The sequence below is a fragment of the Hemibagrus wyckioides genome, linkage group LG20 (genome assembly GCF_019097595.1).
Source record: "Hemibagrus wyckioides isolate EC202008001 linkage group LG20, SWU_Hwy_1.0, whole genome shotgun sequence".
NCBI lineage: Eukaryota > Metazoa > Chordata > Actinopteri > Siluriformes > Bagridae > Hemibagrus > Hemibagrus wyckioides.
In genome coordinates, this window is record NC_080729.1 from 6,350,239 (window position 1) to 6,362,278 (window position 12,040).

At 40.6% G+C, this 12,040-nt stretch overlaps 1 protein-coding gene across 4 annotated transcripts in view; it reads right to left on the reverse strand.

The window, feature by feature from the left end:
* Nucleotides 1-3,660: 3,660 nt before the first annotated feature.
* atm (ATM serine/threonine kinase) overlaps nucleotides 3,661-12,040 on the reverse strand; it is a 56,936-nt gene continuing 48,556 nt past the window's right edge. For all 4 annotated transcript variants that reach the window (XM_058418747.1, XM_058418748.1, XM_058418746.1 and 1 more), the window contains 12 exons: nucleotides 10,917-11,057; nucleotides 10,637-10,775; nucleotides 10,461-10,543; nucleotides 9,198-9,338; nucleotides 8,289-8,405; nucleotides 7,358-7,507; nucleotides 6,577-6,742; nucleotides 5,968-6,054; nucleotides 5,766-5,880; nucleotides 4,666-4,729; nucleotides 4,438-4,583; nucleotides 3,661-4,333 (listed from right to left, as the gene is read on the reverse strand). In XM_058418747.1, coding sequence (XP_058274730.1) covers nucleotides 4,150-4,333; nucleotides 4,438-4,583; nucleotides 4,666-4,729; nucleotides 5,766-5,880; nucleotides 5,968-6,054; nucleotides 6,577-6,742; nucleotides 7,358-7,507; nucleotides 8,289-8,405; nucleotides 9,198-9,338; nucleotides 10,461-10,543; nucleotides 10,637-10,775; nucleotides 10,917-11,057 — 1,533 coding nt within the window. In that variant the 3' untranslated portion in view covers nucleotides 3,661-4,149. The remainder of the gene's footprint in view (nucleotides 4,334-4,437; nucleotides 4,584-4,665; nucleotides 4,730-5,765; nucleotides 5,881-5,967; nucleotides 6,055-6,576; nucleotides 6,743-7,357; nucleotides 7,508-8,288; nucleotides 8,406-9,197; nucleotides 9,339-10,460; nucleotides 10,544-10,636; nucleotides 10,776-10,916; nucleotides 11,058-12,040) is intronic.

Genomic DNA, 12,040 nt, shown 5'->3' on the forward strand with positions numbered 1-12,040 from the left:
TTAGGATGAGAGGGGTCCTTGATGATGCGTCTCACGCCTCTGTAGGCAGTGTTTACTGTGGACTTGAGCTGGCCCCTGATGAGATAAGACTCTGGATCCTCTCAAGGTTTTTTTAGTTTCTTCCTAATATCATCTTAAAGAGGTTTACCTTGCCACCGTCACCTTGCTCTTTAGGGATACATTTACACATTTAAAATTAATATCCCGAATTTGTGTAAAGATGCTTTGTGACAATGTCCAGTGTTAAAAGCACCATGCAACTAAAATCGTTTATCTGCCTCACAAATATCCTTGTGTAGGTGCAAATTACATTTCTAATGACTACGCTCCCTGATACTGCACACAGGATGGTCGTCCTCATGCTCTTTATTACACACACTGTTTAATCCCAAAGAAAATATCTTAGCATAATTTATTCACAGAGCTCAGTCTGCTTTGTTTTGGAAAATAGAGGACAAGTAAACAAGCACGTTTACTTAGCAGACGGATATGAGATGTGATTACAAGACGTCCTTAATTCTTACTTTCATAAAAATGTTTCTAAATGAAACCTTGTCTTAAAGGGAAACCCTTTGTTTCAGGTCTCTAGAAAGATTTTTATTGCCATTCTGGTACCAGGTTTCACTGCTGGTGTAAAAACACAGCCAGATGAAGAATACATCAAAAACAATACATTATTATTAAGAAGTGAGCTAGAAGGATTTTGCACAATTTTAAATCAGGAAAGATTATTCACTCAGCCAGATGATGGGAGAATGTGAATTAATGGCCTTTTAAGGAAAGTGGGTGGAGCTGAGCAGCTCTGTTGTGGCTGGAGGCAAGAGTTAATTTCCTTCTGAAACCAGTAGTAAATATTTGTTTGTTAGTGGGTGGGATATATTAGGCAGCAAGTGAACATTTTGTCCTCAAAGTTGATGTGTTAAAAGCAGGAAAAATGGACAAGCGTAAGGATTTGAGAGAGTTTGACGAAGGGCCAAATTGTGATGGCTAGACCACTGGATCAGAGCATCTCCAAAACTGCAGCTCTTGTGGGGTGCAGTGGTCAGTATCTATCAAAAGAATCATTCAAGTCCTGTAAATATCCTTTACGTCCTCACAACTTAGAGGATCTGCTGCAAACATCTTGGTGTCAGATACCAAAGCACACCTTCAGGGGTCTAGTGGAGTCCATATGCCTTGATGGGTCAGGGCTGTTTTGGCAGAAAAAGGGGGACCAACACCAATATTAGGCAGGTGGTCATAATGTTATGCCTGATCAGTGCAAGTAAGCTTCACAGAAAAACAAATTCAGTCAGCTGTACAGACATGTGAGTCTAATAGACTGGACATGCACACTAATAATAAAAAAGACCATTAACACCAAAGATGATGTTAAAAAACGAACGAACTAAGAAATAAAAATCAGTGTCTTTGATACACCGGTTTATACACAGCGCATTTATGCTTGTTGTGGAGCCACCTGCTGGTGTGTAGAGGGAATCACACATGGCCTCAACATTCAGGTTGACATAATAATAATAATAATAATAATAATAATAATAATAATAATAATAATAATAATAATAATAATAAAAATGGAGATTTCCTAACCAGTATGTATAAAAAGAAACAAATCTTGTGAATTATTAACTGTTTCAGTTCAGAAATAATTTGTTCACAGATAATTAACACATACTTAGGGTGTGTTACTCTTTCAGTAATTAACACTTTAATTAAGCATGTGGGTCAGTCTTGCGGCTGCGCCATCACTGATTTAAAAACCAAGCTTTCAAGGCTTTAGTACTTGAATAAATCCTTTCTTTTTTAACTACATGGCATAATTTTGTCCAAATACACATCTTTATATAAGTGGCAGGGGGGCAGTGGCTTAGTAGCTAGCATATTTGCCTCACCCCAGCAGGGTTGGGGGTTTGATTCCTGCCTCTGTTCAGTGGGTTTACCTTTCCAGTCCAAAGATGTGTTGTAGTTTGATTGACATCTCTAAATTGTCTGTATTGTGTTAAAGTGTGTGATTGTGCCCTGTGATGGGTTGGCACCCTGTACAGCGTGTCCCTTGCCTTGTGCTCTGTCTCTCCGGTGGACTGTATGTATGACACTCGCATGCTCAGTGTGAGAGGAAAAACATACGTCATGCTTCCTAAAAGTTAATGATGATGCTATATGGCTAAACAAATTTTGTTGATACCTGACCATCACAATCATATACAGTATAAGCCTTCTCCATGATTTCTGTATGCTGTATTTCTCTTCACTGGAAACTTGTTCCAGCATGAACATGTTCCAAGCCCCTGTGCACAAAGCACGCCCCATGAAGATATGATTTGCCAAAGTTTAGAGTTTCCAGCACAGACCCATGACCTCAATCCCACCGAACACCTTTGGGATGAACTGGAACACTGAATGCACCCCCAGAACTCCTGCCTGACCTCACTAATGCTTTTATAGCTGAATGAACACAAATCTCCAAAGTCTAGTGGAAAGCCTTCCCAGAAGAGTGGAGGTTATTATAACAGCACAGACAGGACTAAAGCTGGTTCAACAAGTTGGTCATGTGTCTACAAACTTTTGGCCATAGAGTGTACCTACAACCAGTGAAAGGACAAGGAAGACTTCATTTGATATACACTATATTGCCAAAAGTTTTGGGACACCCCTCCAAATCATTGAACACAGGTGTTGTTTTTCAGGGGTTGGGCTCCGCCCCTTAGTTCCAGTGAAAGGAACTCTTAGTGCTTCAGCTTCATACCAAGACATTTTGGACAAATTCATGCTCCCAGCTTTGTGGGAACAGTTTGGGGATGACCGCTTCCTGTTCCAACATGACTGCACACCAGTGCACAAAGCAAGGTCCATAAAGACATGGATGAGGGAGTTTGGTGTGGAGGAACTTGACTGGCCTGCACAGAGCAAAGACTGTGAGCCATTCCAAAATTGAGACATGTGCTTTTACATGCACATGAAATTAATACGGCATCGTATCGCCCTTTGCAGCTATAACAGCTTCAACTCTTCTGGGAAGGCTTTCCGCAAGATTTAGGAGTGTGTTTATGGGAATTTTTGACCATTCCTCAAAAAGCGCATTTGTGAGGTCAGGCACTGATGTTGCACAAGAAGGCCTGACTCACAGCTGTCCACTCTAATTCATCCCAAAGGTGTTCTATCACGTTTGAACAGGAAGGGGTCATCCCCAAACTGTCCCCACAAAGTTGGGAGCATGAAATTGTCCAAAATGTCTTGGTATGAAGCTGAAGCATTAAGAGTTCCTTTCACTGGAACTAAGGGGCCGAGCCCAACCCCTGAAAAACAACACCTGAGTTCAATGATTTAATAAAGTATATAAAAATAAAAAAATGTAAACTTTTGAACTGATTCTTTTATGCAGATTCTGTTATTTGATATAGCTTAATCAGGGCCAGAACTAAATAAATCACATTTTGCAGATTCTTCAAGGCGTATATAAACTTGTGACCCACTCTAATTGTACTCTTAAAGCAAGCATGTAACCGATTTAATTCCAAGAAATTACTGTGAAACTCTGGGTGGATCGAGTACTCATGAAGCCCTGATCAATCCGATGAAGCAGCTTTCATCATTTTCTTACAACAAATTATTAATATATAACAATTATATAGACCTTTATATAAAAAGAACAATCAAAAATATTCTTTATTTTTACGCTCGGATGGAGGAACAAGGGAAAGGATGACCACATGAACATTGACCAAAGGTAGAACTACAGCCTATTCAGTTTATATAGAGCAGAGTGCAAAAAATTTGCATCCCCCATGTGAAAAGAAGCGTAGAGGAAAATAAGATGTAGAGGCTGAAGCGAGGTGGGCAGATTAGAGGGTATTTATATCATGTTCTGAAATGGAGATGGACTATTTTTATGATTCAATATAGACTGAATTTCATGTTCTCGTAATAATCATAGAATAATAGTGAAACCAGGCACAGTAAATGTTGTGATTCCATTAAAGGGTGTACAAACTTTTGCACTCAGCTGTACATACAAGTGCATAGAAGAGATACAGTACATGTGGAACTTCTGCTCATTTCACAAAGCTGTTATTTGTGTGCATGAGAGTGAAGTCCAGATATAAGATAATGAAACACAACTCAAGAGCAGAGGTGTGTGTGTGTTTCATTTCACACCCATGCTTGCCACCCGGGGAAGAGGCGGCTCAGGTTTTTGGGATCCATGGCCTGCTGGATGAGGAGGTTGACTTGTCCGCCGACGCTGAGCACTGTTCCCTCCTCCACACCTTTGAGTTTCTCCTGCAGCCGCAGCAGCACACGCTCCGCCACCTTGTTGAAGGTCTGGCTGTCGCTGCTGAGACACAAAACAGACAATCTTGACGTATTACAACTGCTCTGTAAGGCAAGATTTATTAATATCATGATGAAGAAATCTGTTGTATAGTCTAGGTGTTAAACCTGGGTTTGCGGTGGGTTTCGGGTTCGTCTCCTGCAGGTGTGGGGTTGAGGGTGGCGTTTAGCTCGGCCTGCTCGTCCTGCTGCTGCAGATAGAAGGCTTTGAGTGGGTTCATCGTCCAGTCGAACAAAGGGTCATACAGCAACACCTGCAAATCAAACACACACACACATTAGGGCTGAACTATGGTTCGAGATTCTGTCGATGACCGGACAGCTCCTCCTCCTCACCTCCACTATGGTCAAAAGAACCTCCTGAGAACTCCTCATGACCTCCATGGTCTTCTCACAGCACCTAGCAGAAAGCAGAGAGATAATAGTTACATGCCTGATAACATGACAGATTGTTTTTCACGTGAAATAATGGTATGGTGACCATCACTATCCCCGTGTTCACCTCCTGGATACACAGCAGGTTTGAGCCATCCACATTCTCAGAAACACAAATTCTTCACCCATTACATTCCACAACACATAAAACTGTAATAAATTCTTCATCAGTACACCACAAAGGTATTTATACACACTTTTACACCGATCAGGCATAACATTATGACCCCTGACAGGTGAAGTGAATAACACTGATGATCTCCTCATCATGGCACCTGTTAGTGGGTGGGATATATTAGGCAGCAAGTGAACATTTTGTCCTCAAAGTCGATGTGTTAGAAGCAGGAAAAATGGACAAGTGTAAAGATTTGAGCGAGATTGACGAAGGGCCAAATTTTGATGGCTAGACCACTGGATCAGCGCATCTCCAAAACTGCAGCTCTTGTGGGGTGTTCCCGGTCTGCAGTGGTCAGTATCTATCAAAAGTGGTCCAAGGAAGGAACAGTGGTGAACCGGAGACAGGGTCATGGGTGGCCAAAGGCTCATTGATGAACATGAGGAGCGAAGGCTGGCCCAAGAAAATTTTGAAAAAAAAAAAAAGATTATTGCAGAGTTTGCTTGGCTTGACTGCCTTACAAGATTGAGGACTGTATTTTGGACCCTTCAGAACATATGTGCCTTATATCTTTGGCTTCATAAATATGAACATGAATATGGGATTCAAATCTGGACACTGCATTTGTGGCATTTAACCATTTAAATGATGGTTATGGTCTTGCTGGAGGCAGAGGCAGTCTGGTTTTGGGTAACGATTTCATGGTTAGAAGAATTCACGACAACGCTGTTATCACTTCAAATCAGCCCAATAATCCAGTACCATATTTTCCACTGCATATGAAACACTCATTTGACCGTTACAGGGTCATGAAGTCTTTTTCATTTGTTCTTCAAGCTGCATCCCATGGAGGTGGCATCGAAATAAAAATGAAAAAAAAACTGACCTTCGGAAGACTCCCTCTACACCGGTGATGCCCATGCCATCCACAATGTCTCTGGACAGCCTAAAGGGCACAGTCTCTGGAGTGGGCAAGATCTTCCCTTGCTCAAAGGCAACGCCTGTCAAACGAAACACGGCACGTTAAAGCTGAAACTGAATGACTGACAAAACGGGAAGACATTTTAATTTTTTCCCTCCACACTCACCCAGGTCTATGTGGACCAGTTCTGCCGTCTGCTCGTCTATCAGAATGTTCTGGATGTGTCGATCACCCAACCCAACGATGTAGCCCACTGTCAGAGGAACCGCCAGTAAGAATGAATAAACAAACATGTAAACAAACAAACAGGGTTTTAAAGTGGTCATTGATGAACATGGTGACCAAAGGCTGGCCCGTGTGATCCGATCTAACAGACGAGCTACTGTTGCTCAAATTGCTGAAGAAGTAAATGCTGGTTCTGATAGAAAGGTGTCAGAATACACAGTGCAGGACGGGTCAGGGCTGTTTTGGTAGCACCAACACAATATCAGGCAGGTGGTCATAATGTTATGCCTGGTTGGTGTATATCCAGGATTAATTACACTACTGTTCAAAAGTTTGGGATCGATTTCCTTTATTAATCTACAGTATATTATCATTAATATCCAGATAGCTTTAAATGTGACACAAGATTTATTACATTTTTAAAAAAAATCAGTTATCAGTAGAATACATGGGAATTAACTGAACTACGAATAAGAAGACTAATCAATCAATCAATTTACTTATTTATTTAAAAGGTGACCACAGTTTGTCCAAACTCTAGTGTCAATACCTATAGAGGAAGTAGCCACACTGCGCGTGTACGCCAGCCTTTTCTCCATCCACACAGCGGGATCCAGGAATCTCTCCATGCAGAAGTACCGGAAAACGGGACGAAAGTTCTGACACACCTCCATGTACGCCTGCAGCTTCCGGTCAGATTCCATCTTCTGAGCATCCTATATAACAATCATATAAATTCTCGCGGTTAAACACCATTTCTTTTAAAGCAGTGAAGATCAGAAGAGCACGAAAGCACCGCTCGATAACCGTAAGATCACAGAAATGTTCTGCTTGGAATGAGCTTCCTGAAAAAAAGCTGGGAACATTGGTGTTAATTAGAGGCAGCTATTTTACTGTTCAAGTACATTTCCATTGATTTCATGTAATTAATGATGCTTTTAGATGATGCTTTCATACAAAGCGACTTACAAATGAGGAAAAACAAGCAAAGTGATATGTCAAGATTTTTAATTGAGTGCTAGAGGAGCAAATCTAAGAGCTTAAACAAGTCTCGAATTTATTTAATGTATTTATGACAAGTTAGAAGTTCATGGTGAAGCTGTTTTTGTTGTTGGTGGAAATGAGTGACAGATTCTGCTGTCTGCAGTGAGGTTGGAAGTTCATTCCATTCAAGTAGGAAATAAAATCTGTCCTGTCGTCCAGTTCTTTCCTCAGACAGATCTGATGTGTGAGTGTGGAAGTGGAAATAAACCCAACTGTACATTCATCTTATCTTTGAGCTTGTTTGTTGCAAAATATCAATTAGTTATGATTGAAGCATTGTCATGTACCATCATTTTCTTTCGACAGACTATGTTGTTCCAGTCCTGAGGCCGAAAACGTTTGTGTGCTCCGTTCTGAGAGTCCACCAGAAACTCTCCTATGGGGACCGTACCTGAGCACCACTCCAGAACACCGCTCCTCTGAGAGAAAGGTACCACCTGATGCACAAAACAACACAACACAACGTCACAAGTCTTTCAGCATGGAATGTACACATTCCATTTACTCAGACACCAATCAGGCATAACATTATGCCTAATATTGTGTTGGCCCCGCCTTTTGCTGCCAAAACATCAATGCATGGACTCCACTAGATGCCTGAAGGTGTGCTGTGGTATCTGGCACCAAGATGTTAGCAGCAGATCCTTTAACTTGCAAGGTTGGGCAACTTACAGAACGTAAAAGACTTACAGGACACGTTTGATAGATACCAAATACCAGACCACTGCAGACCGGGAACACCTCCACAAGAGCTGCAGTTATGGAGATGCTCTGATCCAGTGGTCCAGCCATCACAATTTGGCCCTTGTTAAATTCGTTCAAATCCTTACACTTGGCCATTTTTCCTGCTTCTAACACATCAACTTTGAGGACAAAATGTTCACTTGCTGCCTCATATATCCCACCCACTAACAGGTGCCATGATGAGATCATCAGTCTTATTCACTTCACCTGTCAGGGGTCATAATGTTACGCCTGATACAGTAACATAGCTGGCATTTTAATGTGGTATAAAAGGAAGACATTTCTAAACTAATATACACAATTACCTTAAAGTATAAAATGGGTTGAGATGCTTTTATTTGATATATTTTTTTAATTTATTTAAATTTATTTTATTTTTTTATACTAGAGTTCATTTTATGCAAGGCGAGAAAAATTAAAAGCAGCAGTGAAGAAGCCATTTTATTTTATTTATTTATTTATTTGAGGATAGACCTTGTAGCGGCGAATGTTGAGCTTCCTCCTGCGTGTGTCAGCGTTGCGCTGCAGCAAAGTGGAGCACATCTGAAACACCTGCTGCATCACTGCATCCTGCCTCAGATCATCCTGCCCCTGTACAGAAGAAGAAGAAGAAGAAGAAGAAGAAGAAGAAGAAGAAGAAGAAGAATTAAACAGAATAAGAAAAAACAAAAATCATTTTTTTAGAAAATTACATAAAGAATTAAAAAAAATTAGATAAAAGGAAAAAAAATAAAGGTAAATGATATAGAAGAAAGAATAATAAGAAGAAAAGATTATCAAGAAGGAATAAAAAAAGAATAAAAATTTGATGAAGAAAGAAAGAAAGAAAGAAAGAAAGAAAGAAAGGATTTGAAGAAAAAAGAAATTAAAAATAGTAGAAACAATGATAGAAGAGAAAGAAGAAAAAATGAAAGAAAAGAAGAAAAAATGAAAGAAAAGAATCAAGAAGGCATATAAAAAAATAAAAATTAAATGAAGAAAGAAAGAAAGAAAGAAAGAAAGAAAGAAAGAAAGAAAGAAAGAAAGAAAGAAAATCAGAACAAAAACAGTAAATGAATTTGAGGAAAGGAATAAAAAAAAGAAAGAATTTAATGAAGTTTAAAGAAACATAATTAAGTTGTGTATATTAAACTAAAAGAATAAGAAGAGTTATGTTGATGAACACTAAAAAAAACTGATGTCCAAAAACTCGTCTTTAATTCTTGATATTTATTATTTATCATTTATTTACTATTTATCATACCAGGCGAAATGGTATAAAAAACTCCTCTGCTGTAAGTGTGCACTAATCAGGTCGATGTTTATCTCTTAATCTTCAACAAATTCAACCCAATCATCTTCATTCCACACTAAAGTGTTCGAGTGAGTGTTCAGCATTCTCACCTTCACCAACTGTCTCCTCCTCTGACCGTCCGATCCCATGCAGTCCAGGATCTTGGGCAGGTTGACGCCTCCAGCCAGGTGGAAGTGAGGTTCAAACCCCCTGACGGTCACCAGATCCTCATACTTCCCTGATGGATCGACCTGTGTGAAAGCACACGAACACACAATACACACACCAAGCATCATTAACAACAGATTCTCTGTAGCACTCGGTAGCTTAGTCGTTAGGACGTTAGACTATGGCTCAGAAGATCAAATCCTACTACTGTGGGGTCCAAGACCCTTATCCTTAAACCGCTGGATACATGAGATAAATCCAAGTATCTCTGAATAAGGACGTCTGGCAAATGCTATAAATGTTTTTATATTTGTGTTATAAACTCCTGCGACATTATATTCTGATTAATAATCAAATGCATCTGAATACAAAATCTTTCCATTAAATACATACTGATGGAATTTCAAAGCCTTCTGAAAGCCCTAGTGTGGGAAGAAGATACCTCTTCAGGTACACTAAATGGACAAAAGTATAGGGACGTTATTGTATTTGTATAGAATATATAGATTTGCTTTAACGACAATGACATGACAATATCCCTGTGCACAAAGCATGCTCCATGAAGGCACGGTTTGAGAAGGATGAGATCTTGTGAAGAACATCTTCCAGATGAGGGTGAATAAGCACAGATCTCTACAATCATGCTAATCTAAAGAAAAGCCTTCGCAGAAGAGTGAAGGTTGTTAGAACAAGTCACTATATTAATGCTCATGGGTTACGATGATGAGGAGGTTTAATGGTCAGGGGGCCACGTACAGCGAATACGAATTTAATTCGAGTTCTTTGTTGCATTGTGAAACAAATTTTTCTATAAGAAATAATATAAATCCGTTCTAGCCACCCAAAAATATGACCAATACGAAGCGTATGTAAACTGTACAAGTCTGCTTACAAAGAACTGACCCAAGCCCAACATTCCATGTCAAAGCTCCTCACAGGAAGTCGTGCCACCAAGCTTGGGCTAAAAATAGAGCAGATCACCCACGCCACCAATCTGTTAACAAAAAAATTGTCTGAAAATTCACCTAGCATTTCAGCGCATGCTGACGGTCAACGTTGGTGTCGTGGGTTCGTTCGTATGCCGATGCAAATTTCAATTCATAAGGAAAGGCATTCACATGCCGAGGTTCCACTGTACTTTTATCCATGCACTGCAGCATACCTTTCAGGATTTTATAACAAAAATTTTGATGTCTATCCTGTACCTTGATCTCCATTGTAGGGATTATGACGTCGTCTAGATCTCTGATCTGCATGATGGGTTGATCTGCCGGGATGGGGATCGCCTCTGTACCAACACACCAAACACTGTTATTTTGCAGTTATTTCCTAATCATTTTAATGTGCCAATAATATTTACATTTTAACAGAAACGACTCACTCTTCTCAGTTTTGTGTTTGCTTGCATCCATGTACGCGAGGGTGATGTAGGCGTGGCAGAGGGTCTCAGTACCGCGGATCAGTTGTGCCTTCTTCTTCCGGATCTCGTTGAGGATTTTCTGTGCCACGTCGGCTCTGTCCTGTGGAACAGATGCACCTCGTTAACTCTAATGTTGTCTATACAGTCTGTCTGTATTGAAGATAGAGTCTGATCAGAGGTGTGTTTTCTGACTGGTCTAAACTGTTAAAGACTGAACTGTATTATTAGGTGACAGACGTACCAGGTCGAGCGGTGAAGGCTGCCGCGTGCTGCTCTTGGACAGCCGGCTGCGGGAAAAGCACTCGTCCTTGTTGGCGTTGACGAGAGCGAGGATGATGAAGAGTGTGTGATGAGGGTGGTCCATAGACGACCGACAGATCAGCTGTGTGGCAAAGATGGTTTGAGGTGTGAAAGAAATCTGTATTAACCTGTGTCTATACTGGCAATATCAATATAAACAATATACACTGAATAGCCATAACATTATGACCACTGAGAGGTGACGTGAATAAGACTGATGATCTCCTCATCATGGCACCTGTTAGTGGTTGGGATATATTAGGCAGCAAGTACACATTTTGTCCTCAAAGTTGATGTGTTAGAAGCAGGAAAAATGGACAAGAGTAAGGATTTGAGCGAGTTTGACCAGGGACAAATTGTGATGGCTAGACCACTGGATCAGAGTGGGATGTGGGGTGTTCCCGGTCTGCAGTGGTCAGTATCTATCAAAAGTGGTCCAAGGAAGGAACAGTGGTGAACCGGTGACAGGGTCATGGGCGGCCAAGGCTCATTGATGAACGTGGGGAGTGAAGGCTGGCCCGTGTGATCCGATCCAACAGATGAGCTACTGTTGCTCAAATTGCTGAAGAAGTTAATGCTGGTTCTGATAGAAAGGTGTCAGAATACACAGTGCAGGACGGGTCAGGGCTGTTTTGGCAGCAAAAGGGGGACCAACACAATATTAGGTACGTGGTCATAATGTTATGTCTGGTCGGTGTATAAGTTTTGTGAATAAATAAACAGATACAGAATATTTTAAAGAACAAACATACACAGACTTAAATTATCAGGCATTTTTATTATTCAACCCTTCTCCAAGCTCACATTTGAAGATTTACTTCTACCACCAAGATCTGCACCTGAGGTGGTTCCTGAGGCTTCCACAGCACCCCAGAAGCACTTCTACAACTAACAAACATGAACTACAAATCATGACTTATGCCCAAAAATAAGAGAGAGGGAACAGCTCCCAAGGATGAATATGGGCCTGACGTTCCAGTGCCATCTAGGGTCTGATAAGTGTGTGCAGTGATCACTTGTTTGATTCACCCCTGAGCACCAGTCCAAAATTGGTCCTATGTGTGC